This window comes from Brachyistius frenatus, unplaced genomic scaffold (genome assembly GCF_029030835.1).
Source record: "Brachyistius frenatus isolate BFR_SWC_R1_liver_20210118 unplaced genomic scaffold, ASM2903083v1 Contig_25, whole genome shotgun sequence".
NCBI classification, from domain to species: Eukaryota; Metazoa; Chordata; class Actinopteri; family Embiotocidae; genus Brachyistius; species Brachyistius frenatus.
This window is the reverse complement of record NW_027210624.1, coordinates 2,662,335-2,687,219: the sequence shown is the minus strand read 5'-3', so window position 1 is coordinate 2,687,219 and position 24,885 is coordinate 2,662,335. Positions and strand designations below refer to the sequence as shown.

The window sequence follows — 24,885 nt, the reverse complement described above, 5'->3', positions numbered from 1 at the left end:
ATACATGTTTTTGCAATTTGTTTTTCTTGTTTTAATAGTCATGAGTACTTTCGCACAGAGTGCAAATATTATGTTGCAAAAAGGGAGTGAGGTCAGTTTTTCTGAGCTTTTTCACCGTGCGTGAAAGCATCATTCCCACTGTGAGGAAGCGGAAGGGACGTTACATTACAACTCTCAACGACAATGTTAATTTATTTTCCTGAGTTAAAGGGAGCAGGACAAGATCTTAATCACTGGATGATGGGGAATGCATCATTTTTTTCAGTAGAATGAGGTGACGTGAATCTATTTAAAATATGTTTCTGAAAAACTGTCCCAAATCCGCATCACTGTGAGCATTAATAGTTTTAAGTATTTTGAATTTCATCACTTATTCGTCACACCCCCTGTGTGTAAAGGCCTTTCTGTATGGGTAATTATGTAGCTGGGTCACTCACTCTAGTTGTAACACAGGTGAATGTTCCAATGAGGAGTCGGCCCTTCCTACTGGCTCTATCCGTTCAATTCTCCTTTCTTGTTTCCTTCGCTCCTCTTCCTCCTCCTCCTAAAGAGAAAAAACAAACAAACAAAAAACAGAATAAATCATTAAAAAAAAAAAATGATTCCAGCAACGTAAAAAACTCACTTTCTGTTATTATTCCGGTTTGGCGGTGCTTGCACCTCACCCTCTCCTCTGGCTTTTAATCCAATTACCTGCAGGAAAAGTAACAGCGTCTATTCTTAAATCAAAGAGCCTCGAGTGTGGGACAGACTGACGCATCTGCAGAAACATCCTTCTTCAGCCAAATATTTTCAGCGACCGTGGTGACAAAGTGTCCGTGATCGATCGCTCCTGCTCAATCAATTAGGTCTGACCTGGTGCGTGGTGCCGCCGCCGGGTCTTTGAGGTGATGGGATTGAGGTCTGGAGTGAAGGAAAGTGTTTTCATCTGTTTCCCTCACTCTCTTCATCTCATCCAATCATCCTCCTGCAGGGCCATTAGGCAGCGGTGCCGGCCGGCAGCCGCTTTCACAGGCAGGCCAGACATCTGAGGACTTAACTCGGCTCTGGGAAGAGACAGCAGCTTCGTGCTCGCCTTAATGGAGGATAAAATCTTCATTTGAGCTCTCTTTATGGGGATGGTACAGATTGAGCAGGGCACTTACATACAGTGATGACATACTGCATGTGGAATAAGGGGAGACATATGTAATAACACAAGGTAACCAAACTGTAGCTCCAGAGGAGTTGAGAGGGCTCGTCAACAAGTGACACCACAACATCACTGCTCCATCTTTTTATTTCACTTTATGTGGGTTAGTAGCTGCTGATCCTTGTGTGTGTGTGTGTGTGTGTGTGTGTGTGTGTGTGTGTGTGTGTGTGTGTGTGTGTGTGTGTGTGTGTGTGTGTGTGTGTGTGTGTGTGTGTGTGTGTGTGTGTGTGTGTGTGTGTGTGTGTGTGTGTGTGTGTGTGTGATGTTGTCAGCATTCAGACATCGTCTCCTTGGGAGGGTCTGCTGAAATGCTTTGTTTGCCACCACCAGTTCCCCGCCCTCACCCCTCACCTTCCTCTTTCTCTCTCTTTTACTGAAATGTCAAGCACATCCAAATATGTCTCGTGCCTTTTTCTGGGTGCTTTATGGAAATGGATTCAACTCCTTTCAGGGGCCAGGATATCTTCGTGAATCCGTCTCCTATTTATTTGTTGGAGTCGGGGTAAAGGAGGGATGGGGGGCATGAAAATTTCATCAGCGGTCTACGTTAAATGACCTCGTCTCACCCTACCTGCCTGTTTCCACACTATAACCGTCTGGTATGAAAATGAGTCAGTCAAGCAGTCACTCCCATCTCTAATTATGTGTCAGCTGAGGTCCTGGATGTCTCTGGTGGGGGAGGAATGGAGGGGGGGGGGGATTCTGTTCTGCACAAAGCTTTTTATGAAAGCCTCCCAGGTGGGTTGGCTACCGTTTTTTTTTTTTTTTTCTTTCTCATCTACCTTTATATACTCTGCACAAAAGAGCCGGACACCTGTGGTCATCCATAAATAAAGATAGGGGAAAAAAAACAGAGTGGGGAAAGAAGGTGAAATTGGATGTGAAGAATAAATATATAGTTTTAGACAAGACTGACAAAAACTGGTGAATAAAAGGCAAAGGAATGCTTTAATTTTGAAAATAACAATTTTCATACTTAGAGAGTGAATGAAGAGGCAACAATGCTCAACAATTTGTCTTATTAGACAACAGAGAGACCAGAGAGGCGTAATTAACTTTAATGACATCACCTCTTAGCAAAAGTCTCCCGTTAGTTTCATCCTGTAGGTTGCAAATGTGGCGTGACACCATCTTTTCTTTTAGCGTCAATGTAAAAGACGCTGTATCTGTGATTATTGTCGTCAGGCGGGGGGATTCTTCACTTCCACCTGGTCAAAATTGCAGCGCAATCAGGTGCACTGTGAATGTGACAGGTAAAATTACCATAAAACGCCAAAAGTACATATCAGAGCAGGAACTGGGGCACGGTGTCTATTCAGGTGTGGAAAAAAAACTGAGATAAACTGTGAAAATGACACTAAAGAAAAGAGAAAACCAGTGATACAAAAGTAGACTCACAAGAGGGACCAAAGGGAGGGAGTCGGTAATGTCTGAGTTACCCCCCCCCCTCCGAATCAGATAGGAACTTTCATTTCAAGGACATCTGCGGAACAGCTGAACTACGTAAGATACTGAAGCAGAATCATTTGACTGATTTGGCAGGATTTGTAATGTTTTTCTGAAAAAAAAAACCAAAGCTCAATTAAACTAAAACACAGTCATATTGTTCAGCTCAAACAAATAACACACTCATCTTAAACCACAGCAGTTGTTAGTGTTTGTTAGTATTAAGAGGAAAATGTCTACGCCGTATTTGAATGCACCACATGCTTTGACTGTCAGTCATTTTCTACCATAAACAGACACATGATTGAGTCTTGACACTGGATTCATGAGGCAGTGCTGAAGTGGGGCTGAAGTGGCCCTTGTGGTTCGTTAACCAACAACAACAAAAAAAAACAGCAAGGCCGCAGCCTCTTCATTGTCTCTCTGGACTCTGTTTTCACCAGTCTAACAAACACCACTTCTAAGACTGAACATGACAAACAAGGGCTTGTTAAGATTGACATTTTTATGCAGTGGTGCCCTTAAAGACGGACACTGACACCCCAACAGAGTGGGTGTTGAGTTTGTATCGAAGGGGCCGGAGACTCGTGACCAAAAGCCATCACCCACAAGATTCCCTCCTTATTGTCTGTCCTTGTGTCAGCAATGAAACTGAGCCCTGAGTGACAGCAGAACAGAGACACGAGGTTAAATATACATCCACATCTTCCAGCTCCTTCACTCTCTGTCTTTGTCTCTCCATCACTCTGAATCCGTCCTTTGCTCCCTTCTCTGGAAAACATCCATTTCTTCCTCCCCCGAGTGCTTTTACCACCCTGTTGATCCCTTGGTAACCAGCAGAGTGGGGATGCAACAAGGCTTTTCAACTCTCTATCTCCCTCCTTTCTTCCCTCCCTCCCTCTCCCTCTCTCTCCCTCCCTCACTCACTCTCCCTCCCTCACTCTCCTTCCCTTTCCCTCCTTCCCTCTCCCTACCTCCCTCCTCCCTCTCCCTCTCTCTCACTCTCCCTCCCTCACTCTCCTTCCCTCCCTCCCTCCCTCCCTCTCCCGAGCAGAGCCCTAATGTGCGGCCAAAAATCCACCAGCCTGTTTGACAAGGAAGGCTCCAGGTAGAGGTTTGGCCATCGGACAGCTGCAGCATTAGATTATTGGGAATCATATAGAAGGTAGAGAGAGGAAAGAGACGGGGATGGTGGAGGGGAATGAGAGCTGCAAAGTGCAGAACTGTGTTACCTTCAAATGGACAGGCAGGTTAGAGGCTGCTGAGAGGACCAGAGGGGGAAGGGGAGAGGTGAGGGTGGGAGGGGGGTAACAGCTGTTTGGTCGGGAGGGGGAACTCTACACACAGCAAACATACACACACATTACTGCTTGAGGGTTGGGGCAAAGGTGGCATGTTGAGGAACTGTCATCCTCCATCAGCCACTGTCTTCAAGCAGACATACTGTAAGTGTGTATGTGCCATTAGCCATCGGCAAGTACAACATGTAGGTGTTAGGGGAACTGGTGTGTGTGTGTGTGTGTGTGTGTGTGTGTGTGTGTGTGTGTGTGTGTGTGTGTGTGTGTGTGTGTGTGTGTGTGTGTGTGTGTGTGTGTGTGTGTGTGTGTGGGAGGGAGACTGGACTCCCTCCTGAGCCCATCTTTGGAGTCAAGGGGGCTTAACAAGGACAAGTTCAAAGGTCGCAGTGAGCAGTGTGTTTGTGGCCACCACCCCTCTTTTAGGGCCGAGGTCCACATCTGTGTGACAGCTTCATGTGTGGATCAGGCCTGGCAGATGATGTCTCACCTAAACCCTCACAATGGGCCGTCTATGTCCGGGAGAACAAAGGATGCCAAACAACAGGATACAGAAATGTCTCCAAATGAACAACGTGGTGAAACAAGCAGTTCAGCGGGAGCATTTAGCAAAAAGCCTTCCACCTGATTAGGCTCGCTAAAAACTACAAAGCATTAATCGTGCAAGGTGACACCCGCCCCTTATGGAAACATTAAACCAGCCAAAGGTAACACATGATGGCAACATGTGAAAAGAATTCGCTCTCAGTACAAGGAAGAGAAGAACAAATTCAAGCAGCAGAGGCGGAGGCTTTTCCTCTCCCTTTACAAAAGGTTAAGGAGCCGTAATTGTACCCTCATTACCTTCAGTAAATGCAGTTTGACTTAACACTGTACAACAGACAAGACCGAACAGTGCCGCTGTATTGCACAATGGCATTGACATACAAAGACAAGCTGCTGGTAATAACTCCTAATAGTCCTATTAAAGTTCCTTTGACCTCGAGAAGCAATTACCAATACTTTTCCACCTTAACCGCAGCCAGACTCTCGCTGTCTTCAATCAGCAGTTAAAAGGAGCTTCATGGTGTTGGACACAGAGAACTATATTTGAACAACAACTTGTGTACTTTAAAATAGAGCAGCAGCCTTTACCAGATGTAGAGGGAGGCCTGGTCATAGCTGTGTCCGAAGGGACCACATATGGATTATTCTGATGTTACAGAAGGTTTTTTTTCTTTTCTCGTCTGCATCCTCTCAAAGGAAACTGCCATTAGGGCCAAATTAGGCCTAAAATGTTCCTCTGTGATTAGATTGGACGTGACTGCTGCACCCAACGACCCCGCCCAACCCTTCATTCCCCCACCAGTCCATCGGACTCCACCGCCATTAAAACAACCAATGCATCACGCTCACTGAGGCTGAGAGACACTTATTTACATTTATGTTGGGACATAGAGGTACGTTATAAAAGGGTGGGCGAAGAGTTAAGCTGGTTAGCGCATGATGAAAGGGTCATAATGACCTCCTTCATCCTACCCACAAGTTCCCTCGATAGCACTTAATGGTTGTCAGCAAAGAGGCAGAAAACGGTTTCAGTGTACTTTCTTATCGTGTTTATGTTATTATGATCTTCAGAATGATGATGTAAGCTAATAGTGATTTCAATACATGGCAATGAGGATTTATATGAGCTATAGGACTGTATCAGTCCTCTTTTCAGTGAATGTTTCATTTGTTTGGCAAACTGCAGATCTGGAAGAAAATCAAAGCAGCGTGAACCCGGTGTCGGCCATCTCCTGCTTTTTATGTGTCTGTGGGAGAAAAATATAGAGGGAGGTTATGGTTCAACAGTCCTGTGTTTGTGTGCCAAAGGGGGGCACAAAGGGGGGAGAGGGGTGGTTGTCTGATGAGGACATGTGTTGTCTTTCATATTTCACACCCCGCACCCATGGGCTCCAGCCTTGTTCAAAGCAAAGCACTGGCATTCCAGATTAGATGTACTATTCCTTTTGATAATGAGGACTGGGAGGACATATAGGTTGTTGTGCGAGGGGAGATCCTAGCAGAGCACTTCGCTCTCAGTACACTGGTCTGCTTGTGGTTCCTAGAGTTTCCAGAAGTAGAATGGGAGGCGGAGCTTCAGTTTTCAGGCTCCTCCTCTGTGGAACCAACCAGCTCCCAGTTTGTGTTGGAGTGGCAGAAACCCTCTCTAGCTTTAAGATTAGACTCAAAACGTTCCTTCTTGATAAAGCCTATAGTTAGGGCTGGCTCAGGTAGACCTGAACCAACCCTTAGTTATGCTGTTATAGGCCGAGGCTGCTGGGGGACCTCGTTACATGCTGATCTTCTTTTCTTTCCTCCTACTCTTTAACTGACTCATACCTCACCATCTTTTACTCTCCCATATATTTTTCTTATTATCTGTTGTCTCCATTCAGTTCCCTCGCTCGCGTAGTTTCTCTTCTTTCTTTTGCAGATGTCCCGTCATGGAGCTGCATGTCTCTGTCCTGCGCTTGTCGTCTCCACCAACAGTTCTTCTCTTCTATCTCTATGCTGTCCTTTTCTCTCTCTGCTCTCCTCTCACCCCAACCGGTGGAAGCAGATGGCCGCCCACCTCTGAGCCTGGTTCTGTCGGAGGTTTCTTCCTGTTAAAGGGAGTTTTTCTTCCCTCTGTTGGAGGTTTTTCTCCCTTAAAGAGGAGTTTTTTTTCCCTCCTAGCCTATGTGGGAATTGTTGAATTGTTGGGTTTCTCTGTATAATATTGTAAAGTCTTGCTGTAAGGACTTTAATGTGTTAAGTGCCATGAAATAATCTGTGTTGTGATTTGGCGCTATATAAATAAAGTTGAATTGAATTGAATTGAAAGCAGTGGGGGGCGGGGTTGAGTATCAAGAACCTGTTCTGAATTGGAACCATGTTCACTTTTTTAGAGACAAAGATGTACGTATTAAGAGATCAGTCATTGATTCCGGGTTTCTGTTTATATCGTCTGTACGCGTGCAACCAAAGCACATGTATTCTGTTCAGCAGACTGCAATGATGAACATTTAATCACTGTGAAAAATAACTTTATGCTATTGAGGAAATCTGTCTGGAATTATGTTCTGCAGCAGAGTTTATGAAAGCAGTGTTTTGGGGACTATGGGACCTGGGAGTAAGCTAATGCTAGGAAAAAGGAAACATTCAATTAGAGGATGGCAAAACATGATTTATATTTACTTGGAACGATTCCAGTATTAGTCACAGCTTTCTTCTTCTTCTTCTTCTTCTTCTTCTTCTTCTGTTGCTAAATAGTGCTTGGCAAACAGTTTGTAGGTACATTACTGCCACCTTCTGGCAGGAGTAACACATTATTACCATACACACTTAAACAAATAAATATCAAATAAAACATTTAATTTTGTATAATTTAATAAGTATTTGGACATTCACAAATCATGACCCATGTGACAGTGGTCACTGCTTATAATTATTTTCCTAAACTAAGTGATAGGACCACAGATGTCCAAGCTCCAGTCTCAGTAACTTGTTTTCATGCCAGTGATATGCAAAGTATATTATAGTCCCAGCTGGCCGTATATTTCCCCCATAACTACACTTCTTTTAATCAACAAAAAGCTGCAGCCTTTCAATCTGTCTCTCTTTGTTTTGCTTCGGAAATACGTGGCTTCTGGCTCATGAGTTTGGGCTCCGACGCGGATATACTTGAAGAAAATTACAAGGACAGATAGGTTCCTAATGCTGTTAAGCAAATTAGATCAGAGATGTGAGTCTGCATTTGTTCACATCAGAGGGGAGCGGCGAGATGTGAAGGGGTCGGGGCGAGAGAGAGACAGTCCTGTTTGTAAGCTGACATTTGGAAAAACAAAGGCCTGTCTCTCTCTTTAGTCCTCTCATTCTCCGTCTTTGTCTCTTGACTTCGATCTTTGTCTTGTCTCCTCTGTCACTGTGAACCCTGCTGTGTGGAATACATCATTTACCCGGTGCCTGTTTCATATCAGGCCTGAGCTGATCTATCAATGACACAGCTGCCTTTGCCTTTTGCCTACTGTATCGTTAAATTGCACTTTAATTAAATTAGGGCTGCTAATTATGAAGGCCTAAATCAATCACCAGGTCAATAAGCAGGGCCCAAAGCGGACGGAGAGGCCCAAGACTTTTTCCAAACCTCATCAATAACAGTTGCAACTGGGGCAGAGCGCTCCTGTGCCGGAGAGCCGGAGGTTCAAACCGGGTAAGAATTATTGCAAATTGAGTTATCGTCACCGGTGATTGTCCAGAGCGCTTCTTCCTCTTTAAGCTCTGTGAATAATGTTTTTTTTCAAGTACAATGAAAGTGTTTCAAAGGGCTTGAATGACATTTTGCACCAGAATATCGCTTCAAAGAGGTGTTTAAAGCAGGTTTAGAGTTTCTGATGCGTTAAAAAAAATAGTTAAAAAAGGATATGATGACTTTCCCGACAACTGGCTTAAGTGAAAGGAGGTGATTGTGAACAGATAATCCTGGAGGGTTGAGTGCGCAGCCCCGCTGAGCGGACGGTCCCAGCTGAATCCCGGGTCTTTACCGTTGCATTAAAAAGGAGCTCCGTGGTGCTTTTCACAGATTAATCATCATTTTGAGCTTATTAAGTGGGAGGACAGTCTGCTTTCCACCGCTCACAACGTTTAATCCATCTTTCAAACTGTGAAGGTCAGTGAGTGAATGTTACCCCCCTTGAAATAATAATGGCTGTTTGAATTTCAACGAGAGCACCCGCGGATCAGATTTGGATTGTAATTAAATACAATGTCTTATTTTTTGGGGAATCATTTTTGGTTGCCGCTCCTGCAATTATGCGAGTCGGAATCACACTGACTTGATGAGTTGTGCAGCGGCTGCCAACAAACTACGCTTCCTGCACTGCCAAATTGCCATCTGAACTACTTAATAAAACAGTTACTGCGATGCAAATATTGTATCAGCAAGCAATATTGGCAGCACTGGGTGGGAGATGATGTGGGGAGAATCTCATTCATTTTCTTTGGGATTTGTATAACACACCGTGACCTCAAACCCTAAATATACTAAATATGATGAAGAAAAAAAAAATGAAGAGGCAGGGAGGGTGAATGATGTCGAACTATGAATAATTTAGTGGAAAGTAAAGCTTTGGTACACATCGCAGTGAGTTATTACAAGGGGTGAACGGTCTATTCTATGGATCAGCCATTGTTTGCTGCTGTGTTTGAGCAGGTGGGGTGGGTGCTGAGTGGGGCCTCATCTGTAGCGTCATGGGAGCAGCGTGGGGTGAGGTGGGGGTGCTTTCCATTTAGTTTTAATTGGAAGCTGAAATTCTTGGATAAGCGGGAGACAGAAAGTCCTCGCTCTCAGCTGGGGCTAAATGAAGAGGGCCGGTTGGAGATGAGGGGCCAGTGGAGGGATAGTAATGAAGAGAGGTCCCCAAAGACTCTGGCGGAGCCATAGTAATCTAGCTGGTCCAGGAGAGTAGGGCGGGGTGAGAGGGAAGTGGAATGGAATAGAGAGGAAATGACCTGTAGGAGGCGCTGTTTGAGTATACAAACTGGAACACCCTTGCAATTACTTTCCAAAAAAAATAAAAAAATATTTTGTTTGCATCCGTTGTGATTTTAAATGCAAGATGAGACGAGATATCAATCGATCATATGAGTGCACTAGTTAGAGCTGATGATAATTTACTTGCTAAACACAACAAGTGATTGCAATCACTGATGAGATATGAGCACGGGGAAATCACCAGTGTTGCAACAAACAGGACACATCAGAGCACGGATAGTCAATTTTCTGCATGTAAGCATCGTACATGTTGAGACACACACACCGAGCACTGCGACGACACCCTTTTGGTACACTTTACATACCCAGGTGTCTGTTCACGTTTCAGCCAATCACATGACAACATCAGCAGGAGACTCGAGCTGAGACACAGACAGAATGAACCTCAACGAGCAAAACAATACGGTTCTTCACTCCACCGTTTTCTAAATGGAAAACGCTGTCAGCATGGTTCTGCTTGAAATCATGAATGCATTTGGGAATTTCAGACAATGCGGTGATGGAGCTCAGCAGGGGTGCTATTCTACACAACCGCTCCCACGGCCTGTATACCTAGATCACGAGGAGGGGAAAATTCCAATGGATAACTGCTCAACAGGGAAAAAAAGCATGGCCCATTACAGTGGCAACTCCTGCTAGAATGACACCATTAAGACTATTTGGGCTATTCCAATTTCATTGTGGGCATCCAACCTTGAGATGCTCACAGAATTATGCCGGTGGCTTTGCATGTTTTACTGCAGAAGATTTCTAAAAGTGTGTTTCTGTTTTTTCAGATACACTTTTAGCCATTGGTGTCCATTCATTTGATTGAAATATGAGAATTAAAACTGGATTGAGATGGTCAATGTGTCACTGAGAAAATAATGACACCCTCATCAAATTTATCAGTCAAGTGTGATATAATTTGTCCTCCAGGATGGTGAATTCATGTGTCCCAACATCCAAGGTTTTAGCTTTCTCGCCATATCGGGAGGGAGAACAATGTTGAAATCGGAGAAGTCTCAGCTGTTATGAAGATATTCAATGGTACAATGATGTTTACTTTTAGGAAAAATACATATGACACTTTCTTTAATTTCATCTAATGTAAATTTAAATCTTACTTCAGGGACTGTGGTGGAAGTTTTGCAAGGTAACGTCTCTCAGTATGTGGTGGGAAGGCCTTGACAACTGTTTTGCTGCAACATGCTGTCGTTTTTTTTTTCTCTTAAATGTAAAATTAAAAATAAATGGTGCACAATAAGGAACACAGTAATATCCAACCCAGTATCACTGGAAAACGTGAGCTAGCCACGCTTTGCGCGGTCCGGGCGTAAAAGTCACACATTTTCCTGTAGTGGACAAAAATGAAACCTACCACATGCTTAGAGCCATACGATTCATCGGGAAATCAAACTTTTTCCCCAAAAACACGTGGTTAGGATTAGGATATAAAAACATGTGCAACTTTCACGCTTACGCAGCGTGTAACCTTCACGCCTAGACAGCCCAAAACGTGGGAATCTCACAATTTGTTGAATTGGACCAGTGTGTCTATTTCACGCTTTGCCGTAAAACTTGGTTGCAATATCTGAATGAATCCCACTAATGCCCCTTTGTGGGGTAACTCTAAGTGGCTGGCTATCACAGCTACGTCTCTATGTAAGGAACAAAAATAGGCTGACTGGCCTACGACCACATTTATTTCCTCCTCGCCCGCCGTCTCTCTGTCTCTTTACAGGCTTTCTATTCCTCCGTCTCCTTGGCTCTGAAGTGAAACCATCCCATTCCTCTCCATTTGCATCCAACTGTGACCACTTTGTTCTCTGGCTGATGCAAATGAAACGAGTCTCTTCGGCCACGATGGCGAAGCGGCACCATCTCATGTTTCTCTGTGGCCCCGAGATGTGGATGTTTACTGTCGGCCGGGGCCTTATTACATTCCTTCAGCAACTTAAAAGCATTGGCCCCCTAACGGGACCTATATAACAGTGAGAAAGGCCTATTGTCACAATGGACCTCATTGTGTCAGAGTGGACTCATTTGGCACTCGGCGGAGAGTGGGAATGTGTGGCATGTTAAAAAAATAAAAAAATAAAAATGCAGAGAGGCAAAGAGAGGGTGAGAAAGTGGAGAGAAATCAAATAAATAGGAGAAAATGACTGCACTGTGAGAAATCGGGCGCAGTCAATCAAATTCATCCTCAGTGTCAAATAGAGAAAAAACAGTTGCATGAATATACTTTCATTAACTTCTTTGTCTTCATTTCTGTCTTATCTTTTGAGCCAGAGTCAAGTTTTAGTATTTATAGTTTTAAAATGATAATTCTTTATAATAACTTTTGCCCTGCTGCCAAACAGTGAGCTGTGGCTCAATTGACACCTTGCCTGAATATTGGCCACGCTCCTCCTACACGACACTTCAAAGCCCAGACAGACGCTGCCCGCTCCGAGGAAAGTAGACCGAAAATGTCGGAAGAAGAGAACAAAATGATTTCACCTCAAGGAACAGTGTTAAGATGAGTGTGCATCTTCCTCTCCCCGCTTTGTTCTCTGCTGCCCACGCTGGTTTGGCTCCATGCTGGCGGCCCCGTTTTTATTCCCTGAAGTCATTATTGTCTTCAGCTAAGGTGCCCCTGCTCCCTGTGATTTGTAGGTAATGAGCTGGCACCCCCCTACCCGTGTTCAATTATTCTCATTGAGAAAGTGATTTCTCACTCCACGGAGCAAATCGGAGAAGGCGAATGCATGAACTCTAATCAAGAATTAACACGTTCACAACCAGCAGTGTGGAGAGGGATGGCCACTGTGATGCAGTGGAGGTGGTGTGGATGTGGACAAAAAGACAAGAAAGACGGGAGTAACAGAGGAGGGCAGAGGGACGGAAGAGTGACAGTCACTGAGGTAAACACACTTTTCACCTGTCCATGAAAAATGCTGTTTTAGTAGATTTGCTCATCCTCAGTGCTTTGAAATGAGAAAAAAAAAAGGAATGAACAAAACTTGTCAAAAAAGGTGAAAGTGAAGCACAGACAGCCTCAGTGAAGGCCTGTTTGCAATGACGGGGTGAATGTTTGAAAGAGAACGACATCTGAGTTGTAATTAACCATCGAGAGGACGCTGCAAGATGCAGGAGAAAACAGTGGAAAGAAACAAAAAGACTGACGATGAGGAAAGACGAAGATGACAGCTCACTGACGACTGTCTAATTTACCTTTGAAGCTAAATGTTACTTTCCAGTGAACTAAATAGTCCCTGCAGGAGTTTTTTGGTTTTTTTTAATTTAGCAGCATTACTCAAAGATTTTGATATAATTTGCGAGGTTTGTTTCTTTTTGGAAGGGGAATTGGCAAAAATTGCAAATGGAGGGAAACTATTTTTTTTAACTACTACCTGTCAGGAGTCCTGTTTTCCTCCGTTTTATCCCTGATCACCTCCCCGGACTATATGTACCCTGCCCCTGCACTCCTCTGATTGTCAGTTCATTAGTTAGTCACCCGTCCGTCCTGCGTCCGTTCTCCGTCCGTCCTGTTCCCGTTCCCGTCCCTCCGGCTCCTGTTCCACCTGCGGAGCTCCCTGTTGGAGTCACCAGTCGGTGGAGTTGCCCTCCCGACTCGGAGGATTATAGACTCTGTTTCTTCCAGCGGTCCTGTCCGCTGGTCTGCCGGCTGCCCTGCCAGCCATGTCTCCCTGGATAAGTCGGTTGAGTTGCCCTCCCGACTTGGAAGCAAGTGGACACTGTAGGTGCCACCTTTTGGTTTGTTTGTTCGTTTGTTTGTTTTTATTTCTGGAAATAAAGACTGTATTTTGGAACCGATACCCGAGTCTGTGAGCCTGCATTTGGGGTCCTGGTAAAACACCCACCTCATAACACTACCTATTCACACAAAGCCAGACTTGTCTCCACGTCGATGTGCCAGCGCAGGAGAATAGTCCGGCTGTGCCTAAACACAATATCATTCTTTTAGAGGGGAAAAAAATGCTCTGGCTTGTCTGCATTTCTTTAAACCAATCACAATAGTCTTGGCCGGCACTCAGTCCAGGATGCAGCACATCAGGACAGTGTTGTTGGAACTTGCTGTGCTGAAACATTTCCACATGAAGAGGTGAGCCCATAAATGATAAGAACCAAGCAGGCCTGCCTTGTTCAAAGATCCAAATCTTTCTCCAAATTTGCCATTTTCAGCATGTAGCTTACTGCTAAGCGGTTGCTGTTGCTATTTCCTGTAGTGATGGGGATTACAGGAGAAAAAAAATGTAACAAACAAATAGCGGAAAAGGAAAAGAATGCAGCCTGAAATAATTGAGCAATGGCAGGTTTATACAGACATTGTACACTCGGTGAGTCAGGCTGACTACGACCCAGTGAGGAAAGAGTCTTAATGCCATCACTTCCTTTAAAAAAAGGCATAATCAACACCACAGAAATAGTTAGAAATATTTTAGTTCTCATCTTATAATTTTTTTTTATTTTCTGAACTTCAATAATCATGAGCTTAAAATTATGAAATACATTCCACAGTCATAAGTAACATAGCTTATTAATATCAATTCATCTCATAGTTTTTGTCTCAGCGGTGAACTGGAAGACTAATTCTCATGATAAAACCACAACCATGAACCCTTTTCCCATTTGTTTCCCAGTCTACCAGCCTGTGGTTTGTCTTGATGCTGAGAGGAGAGGTTGAACACCCTCGCTGACTGTAAATGAGGAGTTACTGTATTGTTGTTGACAAAGCATGTTTTGTTTGTAGACCTGCTCACTCGGTGCCATGATGCCTTCAGCAGTTTGTTTACTGCGCAGAAATTACATCCATTTTGCAAAACTGCAAGCTCCCATGGTGATTGGTTGAATTTGCATTATTTATTGCAATCGCAATGACTAAAGATGATTTCAGTGTTTCATTAAACACTGACTATCACAGCCCAGTATTAACTTTAGACTTACATTGAAGTTATAGTTCATTAATTCAAATGCAACATCTTTATCACATTTCTCACATTTGCTGTTTTTGTCTTTTACTTTTATTTTCTGATGCTTTTAAAGAGCAACAATTATTTTCGCTCTGACAACAGCAGAATTCAAATGGAGAACGTAACTACATATTTAATTCTCAGAGGAATTTTTTGCATATAAATTGACAAATTTGGAAGATGGCACAAAAATGCTCTCGGGAGCTTATAAAAACATTGCTATCAGCGTTCTGAAGCCAGAATCAGTCAAACCCTAATCTGAACTGTCACACACACACACACACACACACACACACACACACACACACACACACACACACACACACACACACACACACACACACACACACACACACACACACACACACATCTACACACACATCTACACATCTACACATCTACACACACAGAGCAAGACAGGTGAAACATTTCCAGGCTACAGTGAAGAGTGTTGGTAACTTCCAAACACCCGTCTGCTGTCTGCTCTGCTGTTCAAACGAGATAAGAGGCGAAACACAATTTGCACAATTGTCTGTAAAATAAGAGAGGAAAGAGAATGAAGAGGAACTAGAACAAACAACAGATATCTTGTTTAGAGGGGAAAGAAAAGGCCAAAGAGGCCTGAAACTTTGTCGTAGAACAAGAGAGAATGACAGCTTCTTTTTTTTTTTTTTTGGTTAGGTCCCATTTCTGAGTCGAGCAGCGTTTTCATCTTTGTCTCTCCTCCCGTCCCCTGCTGATGTTCTCACACTGTCCTTGGGAGCTACATTTGTCTGCTGTGTTATGTGCTCAGAATTAAGTTGTTCAGAATTGTTAAACACATATTTCTATCATTCTCAGTCTATCTCCCCCTCTGTGTGTGTGTGTGTGTGTGTGTGTGTGTGTGTGTGTGTGTGTGTGTGTGTGTGTGTGTGTGTGTGTGTGTGTGTGTGTGTGTGTGTGTGTGTGTGTGTGTGTGTGTGTGTGTGTGTGTGTGTGTGTGTGTGTGTGTGTAAGTGTGTGTAAAGGTGAGAGGGGGACTGATACATGAATAAGAATTGCCTCTGGGCAGAAAAGCTTTAACTGTCATGGTCCCAATGTAAATCTCACACACACGCACGCACGCACGCACACACACACACACACACACACACACACACACACACACACACACACACACACACACACACACACACACACACACACACACACACACATCAAGGCTCACGGTGAACATCACTGCTGTTTTTTTCTAACAAAGACGTTAAGTTCATAATGAGATGTTAAGCAGTGTTATTTTCATAATTGCCCATCTACAATCTATTTTCCCTGCTGTGGAATGAATCAACAAAATGATGCTGCCAACAGTGTATGTGTGTGTGTGTGTGTGTGTGTGTGTGTGTGTGTGTGTGTGTGTGTGTGTGTGTGTGTGTGTGTGTGTGTGTGTGTGTGTGTGTGTGTGTGTGTGTGTGTGTGTTACCTGCTGACATCCTACAGCATTAAAACACACACTTGTTTAATGATAGAATGCACTGAATCTGTGATGCATTTGGTTACAGCAGTCTGGCTGCTGGATCCAACACAGAGCTGCAGGCTGGGACATACTGAGTTGAAACCATCAAAGTTATCTAATTTAGATTTGCCCGTAAAAGTGTAAAACGTTCAGCACTGATCATACTACTGCGCAATGCTGGCGAGAGTTTTCCTGTTGTTGGCTCCCAGTACAGGTAAATTAAAAGTAAAAAAGGAGCAACATAATGTAAACAGAGACGTACAAAGAGGCCGCTGTGTGCTTTTAAACTCACTACAGGCCCTTAAACATGTTTCTCCTAAATGAATGGAACATTAAAATATGCAAAAAAAATTACAAGGGGTGTTAAAAGAAAAAAGTACAAGACCGTGATAGTTGCATGTTGAAGAACCAAAGTTCCCCTGCAGAAGAGCTCAGGTTGCACTCAATGTTTTTTTGTTTTTTTCCACAAGTTGAACTCGGTGTTGACAGTCTGACCTTGTGGGACAAATTCACGCTGCACAGTATTTATGAGCATGAGCTTTTCACAGGTCTAAAAATGTACCGGTGAGGTCAATGAAGAGACAAACAGCAGTTGTGTACAAGATTAACAACACTGCTAAAAAATAAAATAATTAAAAAAAAAAAGACAGAAAGAATGTAATGGTAATAAATATTGAGTTGGGCTTATCAACAAGCACTGAGTCAGCACAAAGCCACTGGAACTACCCGAGCCCCCTGGAGGTGAAAGGAGGAGGAGACAAGCACTAAATAAGGCTTAAAAAGCAGAGCAGGCCTTAAGAGAAATGTCACAATATAAATCCGATCTGGTCTGTCTGGGGTCGTGACGTTCCAGCGGTGGCTAATTAAGAGCTGGGAGGCCATCGAGAGGCTCAGAGCGACACTGTTCTCACTCAGGTCCTCGGCTGGAACGTCTCTGGTGAGCTGCCATTTACACGGCAGTCACAGAGGATGAAAGGAAAATGACTCCACCGTCTAAATAATGTGCAACTTCAGTCATTCGTTTTTTTAAAATGCAGTCTTACATTTAGGTGAGATAATCACTAACGTAGTATCTATAGGAAAGTCACACAAAGTCAGATTAGCAGTTTTACCATTAGAATTAAAAAAAAAAAAAAAAAAATGTTTGCGAGAATTAGAATTTTCAATGAAAAATATGCTATAAATTACCACCACGTGACAGATTTTTTTTCTTTTCTTTTTGTGACAACTGCAGGTAATAGGTAGCAGGTTGACTGTAACAAAAGCAGATCAAAAAGGAAGAAGAAGAAGTAGAAAATAAGAGTGCTTGGAGTCAAACTTGAAAACACACCTGCACCTACTGGTCAGACAGCAGTTAGTGAAGACATGCTGAGTACATCTCACACATATACACACATTGGTGTGTTTTTGTGGACTTAACACACACACACACACACACACACACACACACACACACACACACACACACACACACACACACACACACACACACACACACACACACACATGGGCCCTCATCTATTTATGCTTCCCTTTTGGAGCTGGCTGACCTTCCTGTGGAGGAGGACACCACAGCAGAAATGACTGCACTGCTCTGGAAAGTGGGTTACTACTTGTTTCTTCTCTGCCCACTGTCCGGCACACGACAAACCAACTGCTCTGCATCAAACATTATCCAGACCTGACGGAACATAACGCTTGCAGCATGGAGGCACGCCGTATCCAGCAGGTACCGGTGGAGAGAGACGCAGGTGGAGACAGACGGAGACACTGTCTCACGCAGACTGAGGTTGGTGCTGTGTTTTCGCTGCATGCTCAGCTGCTCTAACGTTGCCTGCAGCTCGCCTCAGGGTCTGCAGACTGTGTGGGCTTTACCAGCAAGCGAGGCAGGACGACTGACTCAGTTCACTCACCGACAACAGCACCAAGAATCGAATGCTAACTTTCAGAGCGACTCGCCCAAGGGTTTTCCAAAGCATCACACATTTGAGATCCTCCACTTCAGAGCTTCCACCACTGTATTGATTGGATTTTGAGGGAGATAAATGAATACAAAGCTATAGGTGACCTGAATTTTAGAATGTGGCAGATTCCTGCAGAACAATCAAAGTTACACAAAGTAAAAACTGATTAGCATTTAGAGAGAAGTTTCAGTATTTTTGATTTTTATATATTTTTTTCCATTATGACTAATGCCCACGCTTACATATTACTCATCACCTTCATTGCAGAGATTCAAAGAGCAAAACCTCTGATAGCTTTTGTGACATCAGGAGTGGACATGTGGTGGAGGGGTTTTACATTCACACACAAGGAGAGCACACAGTACAAACTGGCCACAAGAACACACTGCATGTCCCATAATGCCTCGCAGGGTACAGAGTATTGGCGCTGGGGATAGCGGGCACACTAGAACCACTTATTTAGCAGGAGATATTCACTAACTGGGTATTTTGTTATCGTAGCACGTTCATATGTGTTTATGTTCATGTTTAATACATTGTGTTTATGGTGAAGTCACCGCAAGATATGTATGTCGGTGATAGCTTAATATAGCTTGTTCTTCCCTTGTACAATTATGGTTTTGAGTCAAAGGCCATTTAATTGTCATTATGTCTTCATTAAAATGTTCCAAAACTGCAAGAGTAAATATAATTTCTCCCTGTCAGATAGACCTATTTAACTTGGCTGCTTTATTCTCAAAGTTTACGAAGGAAGAACTGAGGCATGATCTTTTTTTTTATTTATAATGTGAAACCCTGCTTACAATTCACTGAGCCTCGCAGTCATCACAGCAAATAAACAACCGTAGTTACAGGCTGGATTGTTACTGCAGGAGTCAGAAGAATAACTGAACATCAGACACAAGGAGCAGCAGAGAGCCGGACAGTGAGACAGGGAGAAGACACCGCTAACTGCTAAACTAAAGTCGCGAACAGATCTGAACAGCTTGTGAACAACTGAGGGATCACAGAGAAAGTCTCTAAAAGGAAGCAGAGGGCTGTGAGTCTGAGCAGAACTAGTGTACGTTTAAATGTGAACCAGGTAATTAACCGCTGTGATGAAGAATAGATAAGAGATATTTGCCATATTTGACAAAGCAGCAACACCGCGACCAATAACGTAACAGACATACCGGAAACCGGAAATGAGATGATACACTTCCTGGCTGCAACACGTCTTTCTTCTCCTTCTTTGGTTGCAGCACGTCGGCCTGTTATTGATGTCCTAAACAACTGATGGAGCATTCTCAGAAATAGGTCTATTTTTTAGTGAATATGGGGTATTTCTTGTATGTAAAGTGATAGAGATCTAACTAGGATACATTGAAAATAATGATATTTAATTTGTATCAGTATTGTATTGAAATTCTTATGAGTTGATAAAACCCTATTCTCCTCTGGGATGTTTTAAGTTGGGTCTTCGACCAGAAAATAAAGCCAGCTTTTGTTCTGAAACCTTCTGTTTTGGCCTGTTCTTTCAGTTATACTGTACTGCCTTACCTTATCCTGTCAGAGATAATCTCACGACATTACACTTTACAAAGCACTTTAATGTAACAGAAATCTTCCCAGACACTTTAAATCTAGACAGAAAGTAACTGTCTGGGAATCCCTTTTAAGCATTTCAGCCTCATTCAAATACATTCAGTAAGTTTTACTTTTTACACAAATGGCAATCTGTGTTTGTTTGAAGGGAAATCTTTGATGTGAAAAAAATAAAAAGGGATGAAGTGTGTTCACACTGATCCTCACTCTCCTTTTCCGGCTTGAAGTTGAACGGACTCATCTCCTTTCAACATGTTGGCTCAGTGATTTAGCCGGGCAGCTCGCCACTTTGCACTTCCTTTAAAACTCGCCAGACAAGGTGACTCATTTAGACAACAAAGAGAGAGAGGCACCCCGACTGTTGGAAGTTTGATCAAAGATGTCTGATTAAAGCTGCCTCCGCATGCTCTCATGCAACACTTTCCCTTTTTTCCTATCTCTCTGGATCTTTCTCTCTTTCTTTTATTGTTTTAGTTTGACTCAGCATTTTAAAGAGGCTGTAAACACATTTTTAAAATGCATTCAGATCATATTAGGATACTTATTTGTGCCTTAGGCTGAATTCTAAAACATCTCTCTGAACAGACCATTAAACCATTAAACCATTAAAGTGTACACACTTTAATAGCTTGACCATACCTGCTTCTCTCCACATTCTCCATTGATTGGGTTAAATCACTCGATGATTGACAGCTGGTGTCAGTCCCGCCTCTGGCACAGCTCATGATAATGGTCTCTCATCAAGGCCGCAAAACAATACAGCAGAGAGCACTCAACCACATCAAAATGTGAATGTGTGTGTGTGTGTGTGTGTGTGTGTGTGTGTGTGTGTGTGTGTGTGTGTGTGTGTGTGTGTGTGTGTGTGTGTGTGTGTGTGTGTGTGTGTGTGTGTGTGTGTGTGTGTGTGTGTGTGATGCCATGCGGGAAGGTCCATTAACATTCATCAGCGGGATAATAGGCCAGCGTTAATGTCAGCTGTTTATTTAAAGAATAACTCATAAGGCCTTGGTGTATGTGGGCTGATAAAGCATGCTTTCTTCACGCCACATTTGGCAGGGTGTGTTGTTTGTGTGTGTGTGTGTGTGTGTGTGTGTGTGTGTGTGTGTGTGTGTGTGTGTGTGTGTGTGTGTGTGTGTGTGTGTGTGTGTGTGTGTGTGTGTGTGTGTGTGTGTGTGTGTGTGTGTGTGTGTGTGTGTGTGTGTGTAAAGCTGGTGAGGGATTTAGCGACTGAAGCTCAGGCTGAACCATTTGACACTGAAGCAAATGTATTGACTGGTTAGATAAACATGAGATATAACTATAATATATAACTGATATAACTACGGGCCAGACGGCCTTGTGTTCGGTGTGCATGCTGAACATTTGTAGACAAAAGCTCAAACTCCAACTGTTAAAAAGACTCCAGACACAAGTTGTGTGAATCACTCCTGCATCCACAGTTGCTCCCCTGCAACACCAGCTTCAACCCCCTCCACAGGTGTATCACCTTTGGGTTGTCACGGTGATGACAGACTCCCAGATTGTGCAGTTAATGGTCTTGTGCATCCAACTGCCACAGCACCTCTTTGGTATTTTAAGCTCAGAAGTCAACGTGTCACTTTAGTTGGCCTGACTTTAACATTCCTAATTTATAGCAGGGAGTGGGAAGGCCTGCTGAAATATGAATGGTGAAGTGAAGCACTTTAAGAGTGTACCAAATGGTTCCGGGTACAACCAGAGCTGCTTCACAATCACCAACCATTAAAGTAAAAGATTTGATGTGAGAAGACGTGCTTAAAAACTTAAGCTGCAGTATTATTCTGTGGGGGGTGAAGTTAGAGGATGATGCTGCTGGAACATTATGCTAACCTGCATATAAATAAACGAGGCAAAGTGTGTGTCTGCTGTTCCGATGAAAAGACAGAAAATAGTGTGATGCTCTGTCTTAGTTTTCTTTGTTGTTGCTTTTATCTTGTATCATAAAGCAGAACAATAAAGTACAACAGATAAATAATCCATGATAAACAAGCAACTGCTAATTGGTGTGTTTTTCTTAAAACCTTGGCATATATGGATGTGTGTGTGTGTGTGTGTGTGTGTGTGTGTGTGTGTGTGTGTGTGTGTGTGTGTGTGTGTGTGTGTGTGTGTGTGTGTGTGTGTGTGTGTGTGTGTGTGTGTGTGTGTGTACACTCATTATCTCTGCCAGCGCTTTAGCACTGATCACAGTTCCTTCTAATTAACCCACGCTGTGTATTTTTATTTTGCAATGTGATGCTGCTGTGCTGCCCGCCCATCAAGCAGTCAAAGAAGACAAAATATCAAACTGTCACGTGTGGGAGGGAAAGCAGCAATCAAGACTGAGATACAGTGAGCGACAGAAGGAGACCAGTGAAACCTGCACTGTGCCACCTTTAATGAGCGGATTTGTGCCTCATACAGCTGTCAGATTATAAATAGTCAGGTAGCACCGAGTATTAGCCACCGTGTGGATGCTTACACTCACGCTGCGGCGCTCCTGCTGATATTCATTAAATACTGACATAACTCAGTTGGATTAGAACCCCTGCTCTAAAATAATAATCTCTTATTTTGTATTCATATAATGTTTGTTAATGGGTGTTAACCTGAAACCTTAATCCTGGAATTGGGAGGGTTTTAAATGTTTGAGCAAAATCATGTTCAGCTATTGTTCATGTGCTATTTAAGTTACTTCAGATGTTCCCACTATATTGATAGTTTTACTAAAATCAAGAGTTTTGATAAACCTGAATGCAGTTACAATCAAATAAATGGTGCACACAAGCAGAGGGACAGCGGGTTCGGGACATCGATGCAACAACTCCTACCGCTTCAGGATGATGTGTTCACTGTTCAAAGAATAGTTTGTCATTTTGGGAAATGCACTTGTTTACTCTGTGAAAGGTACAGGAGAATCACGAGACCACTCTAATGTCTATCCAGTAAATGTGAAGCTACTGCCAGGAGCCGTTTAGCTTCGCTTTCAGAGACTGAAAACAGCTAGCCCAGCTCTGGAGAAGAACATCTAAAGCTAATTCTTCATTATTTTATATTTTATTTGTTTAATCCATATAAGAACGGAGGGATACAAATTACATATTGTGGTATTATGTATGGCTATGTAACAAATTATTTCTTCCTGAAGAGACTAGAACCTAAGAGACAAGCTAAGACATGCGTCAATCAAGCAGCAAACAACAGTGACATCACCCACTGGTTGGTGAACGGCCGTTATGAAGCCTCGAGTTTGGATTTTGGCCGGCGCCATCTTGCTAGTTCGGAGCAGTGTGAAGCCAGAAGTGACCATACTTAGATGAGACGTCCCACCCACCAAGAGCAATAACCAGATTGCCCCACAGGCATGTCAATCAAACAGACACGCCCCCCCCCCCCCCAAAAAAAAAAAAAAAAAAAAAAACATTTTAGGCCTATTTTCAAATTATTGACAGATTACTTTCAGATGGACCGCCAGAAAACTAATAAGAAGGAGTGACTTTAGCTAGCAAAACCAAAATAATTAAAATTATTGACTTACAATTTCATGAGAGAAGTTGAATGGGAGCCTATGGAGCCAGAGGCTTTTTGAGGTCGGCTCTCGCGGCAGCCGGTGGTATTGCAGCTTAAGACATTTCCACATCGGCCTCATTTTTCAGACTACGTTCACTTTTATATGCAGCTTGATTTTCAATGAGACTGTAGATGAAGGCAAACAGACCACCCAGACACACACACTGCCACAGTAAACACTGTGAATCCTGAAAAGCTGAATGAACTACGACTGGGTCACTCTTCAAAACAAGTCAACAGGAATTTGTTCGACATTGTGAATGTCAATCAGCTGTAAAATTTTGACTCCCGTTCTTCTCCATCCCTGTAACTCTTCTTTCCATCTCAAATTTTTCACACCTTTCTTTGCTCTTTTCTTCTACTTTAATGTGAAAGAGAGGTCGATTAAACACCTCGTCCGTGAGGGAGCTGAGGCAGTGATGAGCACAGACTGACAGACAAACTGGGTGAAATCCTCTCCACATCCAGCTCAGCGTGTTCAACACTTCCCAAGGTCATTTCTGCTCTCCCTGCAGAGAGCCTCTGTCACTTTTAATAACTTTTAAAGGGAGCATATTTTTTCTGGTCTGGCAGACGGAGGAGTAGAGGGACCAGTCACAGGGAGAGTCAATCACAAAGTGCCGACAGAGCACAGAGGTGTGAAGTGAGGAGACAAGCCTGCAATGACTAACAGTGTACACTGTTACCTTATGAAAAGTACCACTGCATAGAACAGAAGTATGAGGTCTGGTGTCAGACGCTGACTCTGTTTTCAGTTGGTTTGGGCAGTGAGCAGCCAGTGTCGCTGTGAACTACTGTTATCTGTCACTGCTGTGTTCACCATTGCTGGGGCACTTTGGCAAGACATGATGAATTGTATGCAATGCAACACAGAGTGAAACATACAGGCACATTTTTTGCAGACAGAACATGGTACAAACACAGAGGCAAGTCACGTTCCAAATATATCAACTCATGTTATTTTAAGGTGCTTAAATTTGATGTCTCAACAAAACAGAGATGTTACACGTCATTGCTACACAATAGGATAGATTGTCGAGGTAACAGAGATGTCAAGAAAGTGTGAAAACTATGCTTGCATCCAGATGACAATAAGAACCACCAGACAGCGTCGGATGTAAAGTGTACCCTTGGTCTGTCACAATTTTTATACAATTGCCTGATCGTGATTATTTCTGCTGACTGCAATAATTATTCCTTCAATGAATTTCTAAACTATTTCCGCACTGTTTGAGGTTTGACTGCCGCTCTTTTTATGATGTCATCTACTTGCGCCGCTCCTTCAAGTTGAATGCCACATAAGTGGCGAATAGCACCACCAACTGTTTATCTCGAGGTTCAGACATCAATCCAACATGTTGGTTCAGTGCATTACTTTTCAGTTAAGCAAATTACTTGGCATTATTCACCGTGTGTACAACAGCACTGTGCATTCTTTGAACCACAGAAAAATCATATAAAGTCCACCACCATACCTGTTCCTGCCGGTCGAGCCACCTGTCCACCATCGGATGGTTGGCACTCAGGGAGGATCGAGTCGTCTCTCTTTGAAACTGAGTGGTCCAGCCACTTGCATTGCGAGGAAGACTCCGGTATGCATGGGCTCCTCGAGCCTGCAATAAAGCAGGAAGAGCTAGAAAGATTAAAATCCCTAAATGACAGTCATACAGAGGATACTATCAGGATATGTTTTCCTGCTGATTTCATCACTGCTGCCACAAATAAATGACAAGGCACATAATCTAAAATCTAAAATCCAGTATAAAACAAACAAAACAACCAAAAAAAAAAAAAAAAGACCGATCCATCGTCCATATTTGCAGCATTCAAACAGGC

At 43.2% G+C, this 24,885-nt stretch overlaps 1 protein-coding gene across 1 annotated transcript in view; it reads right to left on the bottom strand.

The window, feature by feature from the left end:
• pard3aa (par-3 family cell polarity regulator alpha, a) overlaps nucleotides 1-24,885 on the bottom strand; it is a 365,970-nt gene that overhangs the window by 190,260 nt on the left and 150,825 nt on the right. Inside the window, exons 5-6 of the mRNA XM_069698055.1 lie at nucleotides 24,525-24,662; nucleotides 438-544 (exon numbers count right to left, since the gene is read on the bottom strand). Of these exons, the coding sequence (XP_069554156.1) occupies nucleotides 438-544; nucleotides 24,525-24,662 (245 nt within the window). The remainder of the gene's footprint in view (nucleotides 1-437; nucleotides 545-24,524; nucleotides 24,663-24,885) is intronic.